Source organism: Strix aluco, chromosome 20 (assembly GCF_031877795.1).
Source record: "Strix aluco isolate bStrAlu1 chromosome 20, bStrAlu1.hap1, whole genome shotgun sequence".
Taxonomy (NCBI): domain Eukaryota; kingdom Metazoa; phylum Chordata; class Aves; order Strigiformes; family Strigidae; genus Strix; species Strix aluco.
In genome coordinates, this window is record NC_133950.1 from 11,252,431 (window position 1) to 11,275,749 (window position 23,319).

The 23,319-nt window shown below is 50.4% G+C and overlaps 1 protein-coding gene across 6 annotated transcripts in view; it reads left to right on the forward strand.

The window, feature by feature from the left end:
* The first annotated feature begins 4,576 nt into the window (after positions 1–4,576).
* The window catches only part of NTNG2 (netrin G2), a 52,319-nt gene continuing 33,576 nt past the window's right edge, over positions 4,577–23,319 (forward strand). For all 6 annotated transcript variants that reach the window (XR_012625843.1, XM_074846139.1, XM_074846140.1 and 3 more), the window contains exons 1-2: positions 4,577–4,657; positions 7,274–8,384. Coding sequence is in view for 5 of the 6 variants with exons in the window: in XM_074846139.1 (XP_074702240.1) it covers positions 8,172–8,384 (213 nt within the window). In the remaining variant the exon portion in view is untranslated. The remainder of the gene's footprint in view (positions 4,658–7,273; positions 8,385–23,319) is intronic.

The window sequence follows — 23,319 nt, forward strand, 5'->3', positions numbered from 1 at the left end:
GGAATTCGCGGGGCTCTGTCAAGGATACAGAGGAGATCCCCAGAGCCAAAACTGTATACTCTCAAACACTTCCATTTCAATAGTAAGTTAAAAGGAAAGTTCCCCTTCTGAGGGGTTGTTAATTATAGATCCCTCCTTTAAACGCTCCTCCTGTTTTTATCCATACTTACTCCCCCACAGCTAGTAACGATAAGGAAAGCTCTACCTTCCCCAAAATCAAATAAATCTTAAATGCTTCCTGAGCTGATTCACTTGGCTAAGCTCTGATTTGATATATGAAACAAAAGACAAGGCAAAAGACAAGGCAACAGAAAGCAACATATTTTCCCTGTGTCAAGGTGAAGTACTTCCCATCACCCAGCCAAACTCTGCTGGGGTTAATGTGCATCAATAATATTTAAATGATCTAAGTTTCTCAGCAAAGACAGTGATGGGCTTTTTTCTGACTTGTCATGCTTGTTTTCCTTAAAGAGGCAATGACCTACCATAGTTAAGGCTTGCAGTTTGGCACGCAGGAGCATTTTGCGAAGCGTTATCTCCCTAACAGAACAGCAGCCTCATGTTTCCCTGCACAACAACCTTTCTTAGCCTAAAACGCTTTGCATCCCATTTCCTTGATCTGGCTAAGTGCTTGCACGCTGAAAATCCCACCCTCCCTCCAGCTGTCCTTCTGGCAGGAAAGAGACAGCATCTTCTCTCTAGAGAGTACAGTCACTGCTCCTTTGGTTATCTAATCAGGGAGGGCAAAATTCACCAAGGGCCCTGTAAAACCCTCTGAGCTGCAGAAAATGCATCCGAGGTCTTGTGCGGGAGGGTGTGAGCCAGGGAGCTGGGGGAAGCCGCCCCTCCCAGAGCAGATGCTCTCTGCCATCTCCCCAGCAGCTTTCACAAAGGAAAAAAATGTAGAGTACTCCAGGGACTGAAGCTTTCAGCTCTTCCCTCTCCTGCTCACTGGGGTATGTGTGTGCCTAAGAGCAGGGGACCGGTAGTGCCTGGTAGCCTGGCCCTGAGGCTAGAGCAGCGGCAAGCGGAGAGGGCAAGAAAATAAATATCCCCCACCCACCCTCCTGGACTGCGTGTACCAAAGCTGTCTGTTGCTCAGTTTCTCAGGCTTTGTGTGGGTTTTCCAGCATTTCTCCTAACTACAAAATATTATGTCTCTCTTCCTTTTAAAACTCCGTGATTTTGTCTTTGCATCATGCACAAGGAACTGAGAAGCACAAGCCTTTCATTCTGATCAAGCTGGAAGCTTTCTTCACGTTCAGCTTGCTAAGAACAAAAGGACAGTACAAGGGTGGTGAGATGAGACAAATCCCCCCCGATAAGCACAAGGTTCAAGCAGCCTTCCCCTCCATCATCCCTAAAACAAAAGCACCCCTAGTAATTTCCTTCCCCTTTCTCGCAAACTTCTCCCCGGAGATCCCAGTGGGCTGGAGAAAGTCACCGCTGGAACAAGGGGTCGGGCTGAGCTGCGCTTGTCAAATATTACCTGAGACCCTCCCTTGCAGAGGGGTCTCTCGCCTGCTCCTGGGCTCGGAGCACAATTATGAGCCTTGTGTTTCCACCAAATAAAATGCTTACTCACTTGCAGTAGGCACTTTGACATCCTTGGCCGCACACTGCTAGATAAGGACTATAAAAAGAACGTATTGCTATTATAGGTGATACAGCAATATGTATCCTCAAATGAAAGATCCTTTATAAGCCTGGTTATTATTCTGGCAGTAATCTTGGATCTCTCTCTCCGGACTCAACTCAGCTCAAGTGTTAGCAAGCGCATCGCCACCGCGAAGGGGGACTGCGAGGTGTCACGTTTACCTTCTGTTGTTTCAGTATATCCTCTATCATCCCAACTCAGGAAAACACTTCCCTCTTCTCCTGTGCATGTCAAAAGCACCATTTGCCATTTAGATTTAGGAAGCCAAATATAGCCATAGTATAAACAGGTGCGAGCCCGCATATGTCAATAGAATTACACCTGCTTATAATGGGTTTACATTTGGCCCTTGAGCCCCAGGGATCCCTCTGGGAGCAGAGGCTGTATTAAATATTAAGGGCCTTATTCTCCACCCCTGCCTACGCTGTAGTAATTAAATCTCAGTGCAGACCCATTGATTTTCGACCGCGCTCAGGTAGTGCTCAGCGTGCGGGAGGGGCAGAGCTGTCCCCTCAAGGAAAAGCACGTCCATTTTGCTCCTCGCAGAAATTTCACCCAGAAGGAAACAATATTCAGCATTAAATATTTGCAAAATGGGCTTGGGTAAAAGAATACAAATGGTCTAAAATTAAACATTTGCTGCAACTCTTCCCCATTCCTTCCTGCCTGTGACAGCAGCACTGCCGGCTGCTTTGCAGTCGCTTCCTTCGGGCTCCCGTGTCCATGAGTGCCACGGATGAGCTCTCTCCATCCCAGCATAAGGACCCTCGGAGCCAGACCTGTCTGTTTGCCCCAGGAGCAGTGTGATTTCCCATCCTCCAAGCCTGTTCCTGGATCTCCTGAATCGCGGCGTAACCTTGGACGAGCGGCACAGCTGCTGCCAGCCTCTCCAGGGTATTACACCGATTAGTTAATTCTGGTGATTTGCCTGGAGCTAGCGCCTTTTACCTGTGTCTATACAAGTATTATTGCTAGCTTCTGATCTTTTGAGCTTGCAGGGCTGAGAAAAACGACTTTGGTGTTTCTTTAAATGCCATGTAGTTTAGAAGTGTGACGACTCATACTGTGCTGTTATTCTTTCCAATTGAAACCTAATGATGCGTGCATATCACTTAACTCTGATGTCAATAATCAGCACACCACTTGGTCTTTGCCGTGGCTATTAGAGGGAATGAAAATGAAATACCAACTCCTTTTTATCCTGTTACTGTACCATAATAACTAATAAAGAAGTAATAAGTGAGACGTGGGGAATTTCCAGGGGAGTCATTACTACAGAGAAGACCTACAGGCACAAAGTGAAATCCAGGAATATTAGCCAGCCGTGAATTCCCAGCCAGTGCTTCTCACTTAAGTAATACTGCTGCCATAAAGTCAGTGTTTACAGAAAAAATTACCATGTGGAAAGTATCAGTCTGTGCCCTGACCAGAGGAGTGGAGACTGGGCTAGAATTAAAGACACTCTTGCAGGTAAAGACCACCCTGTGCAGCAGCGTAGCATTTAGGCTGGGCCACAGTCAAGAAACACGCCAGCATTTCATAAATCTCGCTTATGCTCCAGTATACGGGAAACGTTTCCCAGAAGAGCTCTAAATCACCTCTGCCCGGTCACAGGATGGATCGTGCGTTTTCCAGGGGCTCTTAGATGGGAGAAGCCACCTAGAGACCTCAGAGCAATGGGCCAAAGGAAATCATGTAACAAAATACTGAGTCGATGGGGTTGCAAACTACATGCAAGTTGGGCAATGCACTTTCTGGCTTAGAAATTATTGAATTCTTGGTTAGGAAGGAACAGTCAGTTTTTGGTGGTCGTGAGCATAGGGGGCAGTGGGTATTCTTTGGTTTTCCTCCCCATAAATGGACTGTCATTTATCCATGTCAAAAACCTGTCACTGCTTAGGAATGATCCTGTCTCCAGCACCTCCCTGGTGCGGGGAAAACTTTGACCTTTACCTGCCACAGTTTTATCCACCCTCTCCAAAGCTGGAGCCTCCTCTGCCCCTCAGCGTGGACACAGGAGAGTTGACCTAAGCAACACCTATAGCTTCTGCATGACCCCGCTGGGAGGTGTTCTCACACCTTACAGTCCTGCATGTTAATCCCCTGCCTTACCAAAGAAAAACCTTGGTTAAACCCCAAAGCACATTCCCACCATTATCAAAGCATTTCCCAGCCATATGATTTCCCCATCTCCGAGTTCCTGCTCTGTTTATCCTATTAATTCCAACCACCCCCTCTTCCCCCAACACACACGCACGCAGCCTCATTTACAGCATCTTCGCCAGCAGAAGCCTCCCCAAAATATTCAGGGCACACCACGGAGAACTTACACGTGCGGGGAAACCCTCGTGACTAGAGCTTTTTTTTTTTTTTTCCTTGAGCAAACATGATCTCATGATTTTTTATTATTTTTTTTTAAGCTCTTAAAGGAAAAAGAAAAAAAAAAAAGAAAAAACCACTAAGGAGTGGCACTCCGGCCTGCCGTTATCTAACCGGAGGCAGCGGGCTCTGCCCGGTAGCCGGGACGGCGGGGATGCTGCAGCCGCCCCACCGGGAGCCGCCGGGGCTGAAGGCTCCCGGCTCGCAGCCTCCTCTTCCTCGGGTGGTTTTCCTCCCTCCTCCTCCTCCTCCTCCCTCCCCCTCCTCCCCCCCCCCTCCCCGCCCGCATTTCCTCCCTGCACCTTTAAGAAGCACATTGCTCGCCGGTGGGATGGTGTGTGCTAAAGCTGCACAGAGGAAGTTACGCAGCCGGGATCAGGCACGGAGATAAAAGCTCCGATTGTGATTGAAAGTGAGAGCAAAAGGGATTTCAGCCTCGGCATTAACTTGCGAGGGGAGCCAGGGATTGCACAAAGCTTCCCCGGCCATCTGCCCTTGGCTGCCCGCCGGGCTGGGGAAGGAGGGACGGGGTGGGGGGGTGGGAGGAGTGTGGGGGGGGTCCCCCCCGGCCCCGAAGTTCACGGCTCCGCCGGGAGCCCCGCGCCGCAGAGCTCCCTCCCGGTAAGGACCTGCAGCGCCGAGCACCGGCCAGCGGCGGCGGGGGGGGGGGGTGTGGGGTGAAGGGGAGGGGGCGGACGGGGGGAGCGGCGGGCAGCGCGCGGTGCCGGCAACTGCCCTCTGCCCCCATCGCCCCAATACCAGCGTGTGTGTGTGTGTCCGAAGTTGCTCCCTGGCTCCCCCAGGGTGTCTCTCCCCCCCCACCCCACCCCACCCCCCCCCACCCCACCCCCCCCCCGGCTCCCCACATCGGGCTGGATTTTATTTTTCCTTTTCGGAGTTTGCCGCGGAGCGCTGGGCAGGCGGGGATGCTCCCCTCCGCTTTGCCCACTTTTAACACAGCCCTTGCAGTCCCTAAAAGTCCTTTAGTGTAAAAGAAACCGGGGGGGCGGAGGGGGGGGGGGGGAGCGGCATCGGTTCGCCTGGAACCGCAAACGCCTTGAGGAGAGCGCCTGGATGCGAGTGAGATTTGGAGGATTTTCTTCTGGGAGCCCGGCGCTCCTCTGAGCTTTGCGACGTTATTCGGAGGGTTCAGCCTCCTGTCACATCGCAGGCAGAGCGGGTGTTTCCTAACTTCGCTTTTAAGGGTGGAGGGGAAGGGAAAAGAAGAGAAAAACTCGCGCTTGATCAGGGTTGGGGGGGGGGGGGGGGGAAGAGTGGTTGGGGTTTATTTTGAAGGCAGCACTTCTGAAAGAAAATTGAAAACTCCATTGAGTTTACTTTTTGGTCTTAATTCCAGAGCAGCTCGGTTGTTGCTCAGCGTCATCCCTTTATTTCAATAGGGTGTTAATCCAATAATAATAAAAAAGGAACCAGCTAAGTCAAGATACAATCTAATTCTGTGTTTTTAATACTCTGGCTATCAGTCCCCAGCGACTGCTGAGTACTCTTCAAAGAAAACAAAGAGCATTGATTCTATTTGTTCCCGTGAACTGCAGTTTCTTAATAACATCAGGTGAAGATTTATTTTCTAAGAATCAAACCAAATCAAGCAGGGCAAAACCTTTAATTCCGAGAGGCTCTCTCCCCCGTTTGCAGTATGCTGGCTTATTTCAGAGCAACACTCTGCAACTATTTCTGCAAAGGGACTGTACCGGCTGAGTGTTGCACCGCAGACTTCGCAGGGAACCTGCACGCCTGGCTGATTGACTGACAGTAAATAAATTTTCTGGCAAATTTTTATTTCCCTGCAAATCTGACGTTTAGTCAGCATAACAAGACACTAATAGATATTATAGATCCTTTCTGCCTGGGTTTTTCCCTGACAGCCATTCAAGTGCAAAATAGAATTGTTAAGGCTATGAAAATAGATCCATAAACTTAACAGGGCTGGAGTCCTCATTAAAACTACCCTGCTTGTTTTCTGTACAATACTGGAGTCTCACGCTTTCCGCTGTTATTAGGCACTTGACTGTGACAAGTTTGATGTAATAATTAGGAACTGACTTGTTAAAACTGACTTGTTATCACTGAAAAGACAGCTCTGATGTCAGCGGGACTTACAAACACTGTGTCACACCAGTTTATTATTTTTACTACATTTACTCATAATGTGAAAATAGCAGCCAGTCTATTCTTTGGGAGTTTATTCAGGTCCAACGCAGCTATAATAGGCTCTTCTTTGAGAGCTGGCGATGAAGCATGAGAGATAGCTTCTGTTTTCTGAACTCATTCATCTCAATCGGCAATCTTTCAACCAAAAAGGGGGGAAAGGGAGATGGTAGCACAGCGATGTGAAGCCCCCAAACATGGATCAATGCATCTGTTAACCTGGAGTTTTTGAGCTTTGTGAGAAAGCAGATACTAAGCATGCCGTTGAAGCAGACATCCCTATAGTGTGGAAGAAAAAGTTGGGGAATCAAATAGAAAGGGAATTATCCAGAGCTAAATTTCTGTTCTGGATATGTGCCTCCCACCTTCTCGTATGAGATCTCCCTCCTGGATCTAATGCTGACAGAGGGTTTGGCTACTTCTTTTCTTTTTTTCCAGTTCTTTGTCATTTTGTTTTGTAATTACTTAAGATTTTTATAGCTCTACTGGAAAGATGACAAAATTGCAGAAATGTTGTTCTAACCTGAAATGAATACTGGGAAGGTCATTGCTCTTTGTATTAGGTAAACCTTAAATGTTATTAGGACTTTAAATTGTTTTTTATTAAATGTTATTGTTCAGATAAATCATATGTGGGGATGCTGGACAATGTATCTGTCTCCCCAGCTGTCCTATTTATTTTTCTTATCTTTTTAAGACTATCAATTTGTCTGTCTGTCCCTGCTCTGTGTCTGCATATTCTCCGTCTTCTAATGACCTATAGCTGCTTCTTGATATTATTTGAAGACCCATTAGGGCTCTTATTGTCCAGCTGCTGTTACAAACCAGATACCTTAAATGGGGCAGCACTCCTTCCCATCTCACGAATTGCAGAAGAGCCATAAGCATCTTACTATGGATTTCTTTTTATTAAAGTTGTATATCTCCCTTTTACAAAGCCCTGGCTTGTGGCTTGGGAAGCCCAGCTGAGGACTGTGTCTCCTGGGGGACCCCTTTTCTTACAAGCCTTGTTGCTCCAACTGCACCCCCGCCTTGCTCCCAGCTAATTTGTCTTTCAATTTGTTGCAGGTGCAGCCTGCTAATGAACTCTCCCTTTGTCCTGACCATGAAAGAGAGAGGAGACCTCAGGTAGCAGCATGGCTTGCAGCTGAAGGCTTCGGGAACTTGATGCTCAGTTGCCAAAAGGCAGACTCAGACAGAAATCCTCGCCTGTGAGTGCCTCGCCACCGCTGCAAGACACAGAGGGAGAAGCAGCAAGGCCAGCGCTGTTCCTGTCAACCCCCTGACCACCCAGCATCCTGCTGGGACCACTGCGGATCTTGCCACCCAACGTGTTTATGTTTTGGGAGGAAGGAATTTTAGCTCCAAAGAGTCTCTCTTGTCAGAGTTGTACTGATGACCAGATGCTGTATTTATTTTACGTACTAACGTTCAAAAGCCCCAATAATCATTTAAGGCAGATCACAATTTAAGGCACTTTCCACAACGACGCATTTGCAGCAGACAAGAAAGTTGAGGAAAACCTGATCCAGCACCATCTCACAGCCTCTCCAATTTGCCCTATCAAATTTCATCAGCAACTCAGAACATGATCTTTCTATTGATTGACTGGAGTCACCTCTAGATATTTTCATGCTGATTTGGAAGCTGTTTCAGTACAGTAAAGGGGGGGGGGGAAATGAGATTAAGGAAGACTTTTGACCACTGATCAGCAACTCCAGCCAAAACTTTCCCAATCAAGTGATTTGCAAAGTTGGCTTCTGCATCGAGAGAAACTTTCCACATCCAAATACAGCGTGCAGAGTGGGATCATTCCTGTTACCGTCTGGATCTCCTTTGACTGGATCATTTTTAGATGAGGAGTTTCCATGCTGATCCCGAGAGCAACCCCTAGCCCAGTAGCTGCCTTCTTCGGGACTCTCGGCACTGCCCTCGCCCAGGGGTCCCACACTTGGCCGCAGCTGCCATGCTCTACCTGGTTGCTCTCCTCTTGCACTGTCTCCCCTTGGCCATGGGACAGTATGACATTTGCAAGTCCTGGGTGACCACGGACGATGGCCCGTCATGGGAGTTTTATGCTTGTCAACCAAAGGCCATGCGGATGAAGGATTATGTGACAGTACGGGTGGATCCGGCAGGAATCACTTGTGGGGACCCACCGGAGAGGTTCTGCACCCATGTAAGTGTTTCCCTCCTTATTTGATGTGTTATAACACTCTGCTTGCAGGTGGCCAGAGGCAGTGTCCTGCCGAGATGCCATTATAAGGGACATTTCAGTTCAGGGTGGCAACGGTGGCTGCTGCCTTGAGCTCTCAGTCTCCTGGTCTGCAAAATGGGGAGAAGGTGTCCTGCCCGTCCTGGTGCTGTGCTGACAGCAGCTCAGCCCTAGAGCAGGGAACGTGCCGGCACGCTGAGGGGAGGGTGAGGAGGAGCCAGGGAGGGCTGAGCAACTCCTGGTCTGGGGTGGTAAGGTCTGGGTTTTGGGAAAGCTCTGCCCCCAGCGAGCACACAACCCGAGCTGCTCTGAGCATGTCCCTCTGCTTGCTAAAGTGTGTGGGGTGCGTTCACCAGTCCCATCCCAAAAGGCTGCACCAGCACTGGGGTTTTATCAGAGGTGGGTACAGCGTCTCAGCAGGAGTGAGGGGCAGGGCGGTGGGTGCCAGCGTGGCCCCAGCACACCGGCAGCTCAGGCAGTTGGTCTGACAGCCACAAATTTCACAGAAGTCCCTGAAAACGTGGTTCTCCCTCTCTTCTAGCCTCCACATGAGAAAACTCTGTGGACAAACACTTGCCCTTGTAGTTAAAATCTTTAACTTATTTTCTCTTAAATATTAATCATTGCATTTCATTCCATGCACCACAAAGCTCAGCAGGAACATTTGATTTATAATTCACAAGGCTTTACATTGTTAAAAAGAGTTCAGGGGTCAAAGCAAAGAGCAAAACAATATGGCTGTAACGTCCCCTCCCAAATATCCTCCAGGAGTGGTCCAAGCACGCAGTTTGGGCACAGGGACCAAGCCAGCCCATGCTGACAGGGTTTCCACTAGGCTGAGCACTGGACAAGGAGTGTCTTCTAAAAATACCTATTTTTTCTTCTATTGCTTGTAATGAGAAGGGGAGTTCTCCCTCTAAATCAGAGGAGGGGAGTCCCATTTTCTATCGCCAGCATTATCCAGGCTTGTATACCCCATGCTTCAGTTTGCCACCTAGAAAATACCCTGGTCCCAACCAGCTCAGGGCATCTCTTGAAAATCCAAGAGAAAAATGCTGCTTTGATACCAAGGGATGCCAAACATTTATGACTGTCAGAACACGCTGCCAGTTCCCTCCAGCTTAAGGGGTCTCATTAGTACCAGGGAAGACATTTTCACTAGTTCCAGATAAGTAGCAACTTTTCCTTTTAAAAGATCATTTGAAAAGAAAGATTAAGTCAAAGGTTGCAAATAAAACAGTTAACTATTGATGGGTCAGTCTGTATTTTCATTTATCTGACTGCCTGCAGAAGGATTAAAAGATGAGCAGCAGATTGCTTTCCACTACATTCACTGCAGCTATTTACAAACTCTTTCTGTCTAAGGATGCTCCACACTTCAGCTCCACTGACCTCCAAGGAAGCAAAAGACACAAACTGCAATCAGCTCTCTACATCTCTTGATTCAGTCAATACTGAGCTAAAATCTTTCTATTCTGAGCACCAGCAGTATTTCCTTGTAGCGTACGCCTGCCATGTGCTGTAACACTTGCAAACACCGTGTACAGCCGTGAATGGGAGTTACACAAATGCAAAACATGGATTTGCCTTCCTGTCCCTGCCTCACCCCGGGGTGCGTGCCTGGCCCAGCTCTCATCTGCCAAACCAGAAACCAGCACTCATGGCAACGTCCCGGAGCAATTCCCTGGTGAAGAATCAAGCTAAGAATAGGAGTAATATATTGCAAGGGGTTTTTTATGGTTTTGGGATAGGTTTATGAAATGCTGCTGTATTGATGGCCCTTTCTCCCCCATCTTACACCAGTCCTGGAGGATTAAAGAGTTTTAAAAATGAAGCAGATGAAGAGCAGCCCTGCTGAGGTGAGCAAGGAGCCCACCCAGCGCTTAGTGCAGAGAGTAGGAGATGGCTGCAGGAGGGGTACGGGCTCTAGTCCAGCCTAAGGACTTGAGTGATCTGTGCTGGGAGGCCATCAAGGTAGATTTGCACAGCCTCTGTCACAAAGAAGGACACGTGGCCATTTACTGCTGAGCATCCCCTTATGGTCAGTAGAAAGTGGAATCAGCAAGAAATGGCCTTTCCATCCCCAGTCCTGGGTGGTGACTTGACACCTATTGACATGCAGAGAGAGGCAAGCGGAGCCCGCAGAGGATGTGAGCGGAGTTCTGCTACCCCTGCGCAAAGGAAGTGCTGGACAAAAATCAATGTCGCTGCCCACCGATCGTTACAACCTCCAAGCCCTGGCCCTTGCTGCGAGAGGGGAGGGTTAGTGGCTCACATGAATCCTGCGCAGCTCCTTGCCTGCCAGCCTGCTCGGATGCCTTTTGGTGTCCTGTTACCCTTTCTCTTCAAGTTTTAATTATTTTTATGTAACAGGTGGGTTCTCATAGGAGCCTGGCTTTCCAGCAGAGAAGTTCTTGTGGTGACTATATTGCTTTCTTAGGTGTCTTTCAAAACAGCAGGGTACTGTCCGTGCAGTTAAACTAATGTTACTCAGAATTAAGCGCAGCCTGGCAGGACGCCTGCACTGCTCAGACAACTGAAGTCAAAATTAAAGACACACAAACATCCCTCCATGCTTAAGGCAACCAGACAGGAGGGAGCTGGACGATGTCCCTGTGCGGAGCATCGCTGCGGGCAGGCAGAGGAGGAGAGTCCTGGTGAAAGTCAGGACCCTGTCAGACAGCGAGTGTTTCCTACGAGGCTGTACCGGGAGCGGGGAGGCGTTGCACAGCCCGCAGGATCGCATGCTGCGGTTGTAACAACTTCGAGCAGCACTCACAGAGAGTTCAGCAAAAGGAGGCGTCTGGAAGATTGCAGGAATTATTGAGAGAATTGTCTTTTCTGTTTTATAGCAATTCTAGTCACATCTGTCTGCTCCCTTCTGGCTGGGAAGCATTTAGCTTAAAGTTCGGGGTTTTGCTTTTTCCACAGTTGCTGAACCTTCTCCTATTCATGTCAATGCCTTTCTGGCAGGGTCACCTGGAAAATGAATTGTACTTTCCCTTCTGGCAGGGCAGGGGGAGTGGTGGGAGCAGGAAAACAGATGGATAAGTAAATACAAGCCTGAATGAATCTAAAAGCGTGACTGAAGACTAATAGGGAACAGATCTTTTAACCAAGAATGTTGAGGAAAAGGTGAGACTTCAGAGATCACATCCAGGGCACAGCACGGAGCAGCTAAATGCAGATTTCAAATGAGAGGGATTTGCAGGACAGGCACGGCTGGGGATCAGCAAAGCTGCACGGGCCGCGTGGGGCAGAGGGGAGATGTGGCGTTACTTCACCATCCCACCCTCCTGCGGAGGAGGAGGATGGCACAGTTGGCAGGGTGCTCCCAGGTATTGAGATATTCTGAGGTGCTGAAGCACTTCTTTGATACTGAGCAGGGACCTTTAAGAATTTCACTTTCAAGCGTCGGCATTTTGCACACAAGTTAAAAAAATATGCAGGTTTTGTGGACAATTTACACACAGGGTAGGTGACGGGGAGCAAGCAAACACCAAAGCAAACACCCCGGTCCCTGCTTCAAATACATTTGCAGCTCAGGTGGTTTCCAAATTATTCTAGCAAAAGCAAGGAGAGCTGTCCGGAGCAGCCTGCCTGTGAGAGAGCGGCCATCACATAATGGTTTTGCTGCTCCTTGACACCCCAGTGAGAGCTTCCCTCACCCAGCCGGCGGCACAGGGAGCCCAGCTTGCTGCCAGGATGGGAGCCCTTTCTTTTTCCCCAGAGGTGTCGAGACAGTATTTCTTGTTTAGACAACGGTCTTTGATGCAGGGCCGAGCTCTTAGCCCGTATTGATGGGTCAGGGGTATTTTTATTTGGCGTCAGCATTGTTTCATCAGCTAATAGAGCTTGTTGATTTTGGCACAGGTACATGAAAGGAAAAGGCTTTATTTATTCATCACACATTCAGCCAAATGTGATGTTTAGTTTAATTCTTAGCTAAACTTTTCTGAATGACATGTGGTTATAAGGCTTGTACTAAAGAACCATTTCTCTTTTTTAGACCAGATGCTAAATCTGGAAAAAGCAGACAAGCTTTTGGGCACAGAAAGACTTTTCCCTACATGCTTAGCCCATCTCACATACAACCCTACCCAACCATATCTTCATACCCCTGTTTAAGTGCAAACAAAGGATTGCAAGTTTGGGGATGGTTACAACTAAAGTCGAAGTTTTTAAAGTAAGAAAGAAAATGGAATTGCTTCAGAAATGCTCTTTGAAAAGCATTTTCAAAGATGCAGCTTGATCTGGTGGTTTAAGGATGGATTCAGCCCTTCTGGTACCCTGAGCAGAGACAAAACCCACAGCCCTTCCCCAGCTCACCCAGCCCAAGGGATGTGTCCGTGCACATTGTTTCAGACAGGAGAAATGGGGGCAAAGCGTGAGCAGTCCTCAGCCTTGCCACTGCCCCAGGGTTCAAGGGCAACTTTGGGCTGAGCAAAGCCTGTAGACAAGTCAAATGGAAAATCCTTTCCAAGGAAAGTGGATGTTCTCCCTCCTTGTATAAATCAGCACTACCCACTGTTGGTTGCAAACCCATCCTTGACCGTAGCAGAGTCAGAGCTCCCTCTGCCCTTCCTTATGGGACCTATATGGCATTGGGAACAATCATTTTGCCTTTATGCCAAAAGTCAGCAGCACAAGAAATCCACTCTCTGCTGTCAAATTGCCCATGACCTCTCGGTCAGGGTTGTGGGGATGGAAAGCCGCATCTTTTCACATCTGTAACGGGCTAACAACCCCCTTTCTCCCTTGAACCCTCCAGTACATTAAATTAACACCTGGAAGATACTCCCCTTTCCTTTGGGGAAAGCCTGGAAGAGGCAACTGCCATTTCCATCTGGATGAAAGTTTCCCTAATCCACCCCTTGCACCCGTCGTGGCATTGCTTTCGAGCATGGGAGAAAGGGCCGGGGCCTTTCGGTTTTGTTCCCACCCTTAATCACTCCTCAGCATCAGGGTTGCTGCAGACAACACTATTTGAAGTCAAGATCAGCAGCTCCTTGCCCTTGGGGCCAGACCCTTGGATTGCATGTTATTAGCTGCTCAGCAAATTACATACTACTGCCACAGAGGCTACTCTGGAGTGCGGCAGGATCTCGGTGTTATAAAAGCAGAGGCTTTACAGAAAATGAAAGAATACAATTCAGCTTTAAATTAGAGAGTGCTGAGCAAACGGGATTTCCCCTCACAGTCTGTAGCAATTTCCTTAAATGCCCAGTTCGGGATTCATCTTGTTGTAAAGTGGGATGCTGCTCCCCTAACAAGGATCATTTCCACTTGCTGATGGAAAAGACGCAGCAATAAAAATCAAGCTGTCAAGTAGATTTAATTGGTACAGTGAGCAGAAAGTTTACCCCCACCTTGAATGAGATGGGGAAGAATAAATGCTTTTGAGAAAAGCTTTGCTCTTCAAAGGGAACAGTGTCCAGATGGGAAAAGCTGGAGAGAAGTGACTCTGAAGACTTTCTGGGGAGCGTGGCCAGAGCCAGGAGAGCAGCTCTTACACTCACTCATACACTAACTCCATGTATCACAGGTTTCCATAAGCAACTTTTCAAGACTAAGGGATTCAGGGAAGTCCTTCCTATTTATTAATTTTAAAATCTGTATTGTATTCTATAGCAGAGATACGATTTCCCATTAAAATTTAAAAGGAATTCTCCCTTCAGAAAAGGCTGCTTGAGTGGGAAGGAGTGCTCTCTACACTCGGGTTTCCCTAAGTGAAAGTCCAGTTTTAACCTTAGTTGAGCCCAGTTACAGTTTCAGACCCCAAACAACCTTTTTACCATGAGAATTTTGAGGCGTGGAGCTTAGGCTGACCCAGCCCCACAACCTGCCCGTTGTCCCACACAAGTGACAGCCGCGTCCCCACTGTTACCCTGTGGCAGCACGCAGGCTGCGAAGCCATGGTCGGTCGGACCAGTTCACTGATCCATCTGAAAATCACCTCCAAAATGACCCAAACCGCTTTGCTTTCTGCTCCAGGCGCGGCTGCGGGGCTGAGCGCTTGGCTGCAGCGCCGTGTGCAGCAACAGCTGGGTCGTCGGCAGCAGCGACAAGCAGCAAACTGCAGAAGTGGGGTTGCAAAATCACGTACGGCACTGGATGGGCACCTCTCCCCCCCACGGTTACGCTCTGGGGCAGTGCAGTGACGAGCAAACAATCCTGATGTCCTCAACAGGCACCTTCCAAGCGCTGCACCTGGTTCACCCCATGGCTTTGGAGAAACCAAAATGGAAACGTGCCCAAGCAGTGCCGCTCCCCCTGCCCACGGCACAAGCAGCTCAGCAGGGTACAGCGCTTGTGGCCACACAGCGATGGCTGGGGGGTCCCCGAGGTTAATGAATTCCTCCTCTGACCTAGATGGTGAGCTCCATCAAGTGTGAGCAGCAGCAGCTCAGCAATGCTTGGCTAGCAGAGCCCGAATTTCTGACTTGCCAGAGTTGTTATGCACATGGGCTGTTGCTGACCTGCTTAGCAGGAGTTCTCCACCGAGATGGTGTGAGCACCGCTGCTGCTGCTGCTCCCCTCTCGAAGGCATCCATCTCCCTGGGCACCCAGCCTGCAGTGCTGAATGTGCCCCAGGCGTTACTGAGACAGTTCAAGTGCTAGAAAAACACCAGTTTTCCTCCATGAACTGCACAGCGCTGCTCGGTGACCATTCAGATGTCCATGGGGAGAAGCTAATGCCTGCAAAGCCCCAGCTAAGACCCCCTGGCAAACAGCAGTTTGGACTTCCAGCCTTCGCCCCGGGCAGATGTGCCCTCCCCTGCAGTCTCAGACGTGTCCCATGAGGTTCTCACAAGTCCCCCCATCTTTCAGGCAGAGTCACCGGGACCCACAGAGGGGCCACATTGCAGCGTTGACCCCGCAGCCCCCCTGCTCCACTGCCCCAGCCTGCGCTTGCTCCAGTGTTCGGCACCGGTGCCTCTGCACCGCTGCTCCGTGCTACGAGCAGGCAGGCTTAGGGAGACCTGCAGCTTTTGGCTCCGTGAGGCCTTCTTCATTTGTCAGCTGTCCCCAAGTAGGCTCCAGCCACAAGAGGGGACTGGCCGGGGCTGCTCGTCCAGGAGCGGAGTGGGCGCAGGCACGCAGCAATGCAGAACCACCAGGTTGGGTCTCATCCCAGCTGGCTCCCACCACTCCTGCTTGCTCACATCTGTGCAGAAGCCACTAATGCAGCAGCCTCCCCTCCCTGGAGCAGCTCCACGCACGGCACCGTGACTCCAGCCTCTGCCTCCGACAAGTGGCAGGGCAGGCGAGCACCAGCGTGTCATTAGAGCAGCGTGGTGATGGGCGCTGGAGCGGGCTGCAGGGTCACACATCCATGAGCGGTGCCGGGTGGCTCCAGCACCCAGGTGCCCGTAGCCCAGGACCAGCACCCATTTTGCTGCACGTTCCAGCATGGGCAAGGGGTCTCCTTTCCCCCAGCACTGAGCTTCACGTGGATGCTGCCACCGCTGGGTCCAGCCCTGCCCTCAGGACATCCATGTCTGCTTTGGAGGGAATATCCCAAAGGGGTAACTAGCACAGATTGAACTGATTTTTACTCTCAGCCAAAGGGTTTATAAGCCCCCATCCCCTGGCCAAGTCAGCTGCTTCAGCTCCATGGTGCTGCCATTAAGGGGGTTTGGGGGAGCTCTCTAAGAGGAGAGGATCGCAGTCCTGCCCTCGGGGACAGCCAGAGCTGATCATGGTCCCAGCCACCAACAGGCACCTGCTGAACTGTTCCCCTAAAACAGAGCATAAAGCAGCCAAATACTTTTCATGCAACAGCAAAAGCAGAGTGCTTGATGCAGCAGACACAGAAGCCCTGATCAGAGGCCGGGGTGGGTGCAGGGGTATCCACCACCCAACCATGCTCCCCCCATAAAGGCTTTGGGGAAGAGCTGCATCTCCATTTGAGGACCACAGCAGAGCCTCCACCCCCAGCCTCTGCATCCTTCCCTCCCCCATTCAAACTATCAGGGCCTCTCTTACAGAATAAAATATTAATAGCGGCGTAGCGAGCCTCTCTGCAAAGGCTGCATGTATTGAGCTTACAAGGCGCACAAGCTTTTAGAGAGCAGGACACTTTTCCTACTTCCTAAGCATTTTCTTAGTCCTGAATCAATAATGCACTCGGAGCCCAGCACATGGGTCGCTGCTGTTGTGCTCCTGCTGGTAGGGGCTGCGTGGGGCTGCGGACACAGATACATCTCTTTAGCAAGATGCAAGGGTTTAATAATCTGGCAGAGAAGGGAAGGGGCAGGATCCAAACAGCTTATTTGTAGACAAGCTTCAGGGAAGTGCCCTGGGAAGAGCAAAGCTTGCAACTCTTGGGTACAGAAAGTCCGGGTTTGGAGACAAACTAAAAAGCAGTCAATGGGATTAAATGCCTGCATCTTTGAACGCGTGCCCGTGGTTGCTGGCTGAAGGGTGTCTGGTTCATCAGCTTCTGATCTCAGACTCTAGGTCACCCCTTAACCTACAAACTTGCAAAAGGAGCAGTTGCAGGGGTGCAGCCCCGGCAGGGAGGTGGGTGCAGAGGTGAGGCCAGGGCACCAGGAGGGACGGGGTTAGAGCGGCTCACTGGGGGATTAGCAGTTCACAGAGAAAGAGCTGCTCAAAAATTATTCCATGGGAGGCCGGGCTGTGGGCAATGTGTGTGTGTGCCCAGAACAGACAAGATTATCTGCTTAGGAGTGGAATTTTCTGGGTGGCATTAACCCTTGTGTCACCCACAAATCGGCTGCACACACGTCTTTTGGGACAAGGGGCTGTGCAGTGGATCCAGCAGTAGAAGCCAAGCTGCTGCCTGGCCATCCTGGAGCTTTGCAAATGGAAGTGCTGCCCCGAGGTCACCCTGCAAACAGTGTGCTCGAGGCCCTTCTTGGAGCGGTCACCTGTGAATGGGGCTGATTTCAGTCTGGAGGTTAAAATTCATCGTGTCACCAGATTTTCTGACCATTTCTGGCTTAACCAGAGTGGGCATGAAGGGATTTGTGTCTGGGCACAAGCAGTGCTGCCTGCGTTGCAAGGGTGGATGGGTGACTTGGGTCGGTCCTTGTGTGTGCTGGACAGTATCTCCCTCCAGATCCTCCCTTTGCAGAGAGAACGCGTCCTGCCTGGATGTCAGCCTCCTGCAGAGGTTGTACCATCTACAGTGCAGAGAGCAGTTCAGACCCTTTTCATGGAGGTGCTGAGGAGACCATGGGGCGAGTTTCAGAGACAGCGTGGGGTGAGACCTGAGAGTTCCTTGACCCTCATGGTTTGCCTTGACCCTCATGTCAAGACTGAGTGAAGGAGCCACTACTTTGCCCAGCTGCGGGTGCCTGGGGAAGCTCAATCTTCAGAAAGGTGGAGCCCTCAACACTCCCAGTGAAGCCTAGACCTGCTCCTGAAATCCCTTCCTGCCTCAGTTTCCCCACCTGGAGATAGGACATGGCACTGCCACCACCTGACCCTGTCTGGCACTGTGATGTTTCCCCACGGCTGGTGGAGAGAAGGGCACAGTGCTGAGCTAGGATGAAATACGAACGAGATGCTTCTCGAATTCAGAAGCAGGCTGGAGGGGGAAGGGGAAGAGCAGCTGCGAGTACGGGTTGAATCTCTTCTCCAGCGGAGAGACGGGCCCAGGGGAGCCCAAGAGCCTTGAACGAGCGGCACGCTGTTCGGTGAATGAGTATCTGCTTCAGGCCAAACAGAAGAGGCAAAAAGCAAAGCAAAATGTCTCGCTGAGCGCGTCCCGGCGTGTACTTGCTAAAAGCTGTGCCACAAAGCCGGTGGTGCCAGTTTCTGCTGACTCACGCTGTCCCGAATCCCGCACGCAGGCAAAGCGTGTCCTAACGCCCGTGCCGAGGGGTGACCTTGCGCTCGGACAATCTCCGATCCGGGGGGAAGGGGCAGGAAGCGGAGGAGCAATCAATCCCCCAGACCACGGCTGGGGGGGAAGATGGAGGGAGTGACATTCAGCTGAGCCAGAATTAGCAGCAGATCTGTGGAGGGACCCCATTTCCACCCTATTAATAATTCATTCCAGCTCTGCCTTTACCTGCTCATAAACAGCAAACAGCTTGTTAGCGAGGATGGTTTTCTCCCCCTTTGCTGTCTCTGCCCTAATAAGAGCCCCTTGCAGATGGTTGGGGGGAGAGAGGCATTGAGGGAAGGACACATGGGTGAGCAAACCACCCCACCAGCCCACCCTGAGCATCCCATCCCATCCCATCCCCACAAGATCCCTGCCCAGAAGCCCGCTGCCTCCCAGCCGGAGCTGCCCTTCCCCTGGGAGGTGAAGCTGCGAAATAACCCCTCACCAACCACAGATGCTTTGCCAGAACAGGTCATTTAAAATAATCTCCTTGGAGGGTTACCATGAAAAAGGGAGCGATGGCTGCGGGGTGTATGGACAAGGGGTTTGCTGAAGCATTCCCGAGCACCCGAGCGGCTCTCAGGCAGCAGCCACACAGGCAGCCCCTGGGAAAACTGTATCTTCTACCATATTAGACAGCTTCTGGATTATCTAAAATATATAGAGCTTGACCAAAGTGGTATTTTTTTAAAAAAATAGAAGAAAACATAGCATCTTGAAGAAAGCTATTAAGATTTCATTTTGAAAAGGCTCATTTTGCATTCAGAGCACCCCCAGCATCTCCGCAGCCCGATGCTGCGGTGCTGGCCCCACCAGGGACCCCTCCCTGTGTGCCAGCAGGCATCCCAAAACGGCGCAGGCAAAGCTGTTCCCGAGACATTCGCTGGGTTCGAGTCACAGCCGTGCTGCGGGGAAAGCCCGCTTGGGCACCAGGGGATGGGGTAATTAGTGTGCAAGAGGAGAGGACCCCGGCCAGGCAGCCCCACGTGGCCTCCCCACGGCTCCTGGTGTCCCCCTGCGTCCGTGCATTGAGTGAGGAGGGCACCAACCTTCACCCAGGCTCACAGGGAAGGGCTGGTGAGCAACTGTTTGGCTCAAGAGGGGCCTCGTATTTCTCCTCAATTATCTGCATGCTCCCAGCCATCTCTGCCTGTGAGTTATGCCACTTGCCAGCTGTTGGAAATAATCGCTGTAAATTAATTACGGTTGTTTCACCCCTCTGATCCCTCCCAGCCCATGAATAGAGTGAAAATTAATTGTCAGAGAATATTTCCAGTTCTCTGGGAGTCCCATCCTGGCCACTGGCAGGTTATGGTTTATGCCCTGAAGCATGAGATTTAATTACCCACAAATGTTATTTTTGATCATAAAATCACCTTGTCTTTTCATAAATCCAGATAGAGCAGTTGAACCCTCAGGTCAGAAGCATCAAGAGTGAAAATACCCCATAATGATGTTAGGACGACCCTGCGTTTTCTCCCGGGTAAAAGCAATTCTGTTTGTGAAAGAGCATCGCATCCTGTAGCGGTTATGGAAAGAAAAATCAAGGAAGTTTCCGCAAATGCACATTGCTCGGTGTGACCCTTGTCAAAAATTTGCGTTGCAGAAAATAGATTTAACTCGGTATCAGTGGGGCGGATAAAGGCTGTTGTCACCAGGGCTGGGTCAGGGATGACATCCTCCCTGCTCGGTGGGTTATTTCCCGGTGCCGCAGCCCAGCCAGGATGGGGACAGGGACAGAGATCCCTGCGAAGTCCCAGCACAGCCAGGGGAGCCAGAGCAGGGGATGGAGGTGAAGCGAAGCCCCACAGCTCAATCCTGGCATGAATCAGGGGAACTCAGTGGAGCGTAAAAGAGCAGGAAAGCAAACGCGCCGAGACAATTGTTTCAGCTTTATCCTGCAGCCTCCTGAGCAAACGGATCCAACTTGGTGCTGGATGGGGAGAAAGAGGGGGAGAAGATAAAACTTAGGGGGAAATGTATTCCAGAATACCCGTGGGAGAGGCAGGGGTGGAGCAGGCTGGCCCCCGCTCCCCTCTACAGGTTGGGGACCCCCATCTGCCATGGCCATCACTCCTCTCCATGACAGGTGGGTTGTTTGGGGAAGGGGAAGCTGCAGGACACCCACGGTGGCACCGGTCCACGGCAGGGACATTAGCAGGGCGGGAGGGATCAGGTGCATGCGAGGATTTTGCCACTGTGGTTGTTTTGCAGGATCTGAAGGAAATTTGATACCAACTTAAGGACTTTGTTGCTGTGCGAGGCAGTGTGGGGACGTTGTGAACCTCATCAGCTAACCTTTAAGTGGAAAATCAAAGGCAGGGTTGTAGGTGCCCTGCAAGAAGCAGAAGGGCCTTGGAACACACCGAGAGGTCTTTAAGCATCATGGCTTGACAGGGCAGGTGCTAAAGAGGGAATTGTCCCCTCCTGGGTGGAGCTGGAGGCTCAGACCGAGGTTTCCTCAGCCACGAGCACTCCTGAGAAGGAGGGAAGGAGGTTTCTGTGCTCTTGCCCCACTGAAATTCCTCCAGCAGCCACCTGACTTGCAGGCCAGCAAAACACTGCTTCCACACGGGGATATTTTCCCCCTGAATTCCTTGTGCCACTCAGAAAACCTACAGATAAGAGGGGCAGCACCATGCAAACCCTCCTCACCCACAGCTCCTCCACCTCCAGCAGCGGTGGCAGGTGCTAGCTGCTGCTAACGGCCCTGCGAGGGCCAGGAGGGACAGCCTTTGGTGGGCACCAGACCTTCTCCTGGCTGCTCCAGGAGCCTGCTCATTAAGCAGATCTCTCATTTCAGAGACTGCAGGAAGCTCCTCCCTGTGTCGAGGGAACCAGACCCGGCTCTTCAGGCTACGGAGGGGGTGATCAAACAGTCCCTGGTCCCAACTATCATCAGTGCTTGCAGAAGAGCCTGGAGACACCCAAGGGCTGAGAGCTTTCTGGTTGAGTTTGAAAGCCAGTTCTTGGGGAAAAAACCCACTACAGAATAAAGGACCCAAGAGCAATCCACACAACAGCGTAGAACTTTGTGCCAGAGAAATACGTTCAACATTTTTCCCCTTCCTATAAAAATCCAAGGATTCCCCCTCCCCCAACTAAAAAAATTCAAAATTTGGATTTCCAGAACTAGTCCAAGTTGATGAGACCTTGTCATTATTCTTATTAGGAGACTGACTGTAATTAAAAACAAGTTGGTCCCAGTGTGACCTGGGTTTTAGCAGAGGCCTTGGCTTAAACACCACAGTTCCATCAAGCAGAAGAGACCCCTGAAAGCAAAGCAACTCCCTGAGCCAAGACACCATTAAACAAATCACACCAGGTTGTGGGAGCCGTGATGAGCATCCTTGGCTGAGCAGTACCAAATTTCACATCATCTACTTATTTTTCCTCGCTCAAATGTTGGGTATTTTTTTCCTTTTAATATTATTATTATTTTTATTATTATTCTTCATTGTGCAGCTAGTGTTTGCAATTGCTTTCCAGCTTCCGTTTGGCATGGAGATCTCCTAAAAGCTGCAGTTTTATTTCCATGCAGCTTTCACCATTGACAACAGATGTCTAGTTTGTTTAAAATATTAAACAGCTTAATGATTAATCAAGTAATTTCACCTACAAAAATATATAATTTTTTGCTATGAGGCTTAAAAATGGCATTATCTGCCAGGAAAAAAAAGCAAAACAACTTTGTGCTCTCATTAAGAGCCCTGGAAACCAGCTGGACTTTGTAAAACTGGGGCCTTTTATTGTGGCTGTTTTCCTCCCTCCCCAGCAAGGTGGGGAGCAGCTTCACTGCAGCATCCTGCATTCCCATCACCATGCCTTGTCAGACCAATATCTTGTTTCTTAAGAAATCCTTCTCAAGAAGCGAGTCCCTGATGTCACCTTCAGAAAGTCACTTTTGCAGCCTTTCTACCCAGCACTGACCCCAGGCACCCAGAGGAGGCAAAACCCAAGGGCTGGGTCTGCAGTCACCAGGACTGGGACACATTTCCAGCTCAAGAACTGGGACCATGTGAACTTCAAGAGGTTCAACAAGGCCAAGTGCAAGGTCCTGCACCTGGGTCGGGGCAAACCCTGGTATCAGTACAGGCTGGGGGATGAAGGGATTGAGAGCAGCTCTGCTGAGGAGGACTTGGGGGTACTGGTGGATGAAAGCTGGATGTGAGCTGGCAATGTGCGCTTGCAGCCCAGAAGGCCAACCGTATCCTAAGCGACATCAAAAGCAGCGTGGCCACCAGGTTGAGGGAGGTGATTCTGCCCCTCCGACCTGCTCTGGTGAGACCCCACCTGGAGTTGTTTCCAGCTCTGGGGCCCCTGGCACAGGAAAGACATGGATTTGTTGGACCGGGTCCAGAGGAGGCCACAGAAATGATCAGAGGGCTGGAATACCTCTCCTGTGAGGACAGGCTGAGAGAGTTGGAGTGGTTCAGACTGGAGAAGAGAAGGCTCCGGGGAGACCTTATTGCAGCCTTTCAGTACTTAAAGGGGCTTATAAGAAAGATGGGGACAGACTTTTTAGCAGGGCCTGTTGCAATAGGACAAGGGGTAATGGTTTTAAACTGAAAGAGGGTAGATTCAGAGTAGATATAAGGAATAAATTCTGTACAATGAGGGTGGTGAAACACTGGCACAGGTTGCCCAGAGAGGCTGTAGATGCCCCATCCCTGGAAACATTCAAGGTCAGGTTAGACGGGGCTCTGAGCAACCAGATCTATTCAAAGATGGCCCTGCTCACTGCAGGGGGTTGGACTAGATGACCTTTAAAGGTCCCTTCCAAACCAAATCATTCTATGATTTGCCCCGTGGAGGCATGATCTCGCTATGATGCCATTTGTTAAGACAACGTCCTCAACGAGGCTCTTGCAGTTTGCCCCTTTGGGCTGAGCTGGGGCTAAGCAAGATTGCAGTGCTCTTTAGTGCACCCTCAAGAAATGAACAACCAAAAGAGCATGCTGGAGAGCTGGAAACCGGCAACATCTAGTTGCCATGAGGACACTCACGACTGATTTAATAGCGTGAGACTCAAAGTGAACT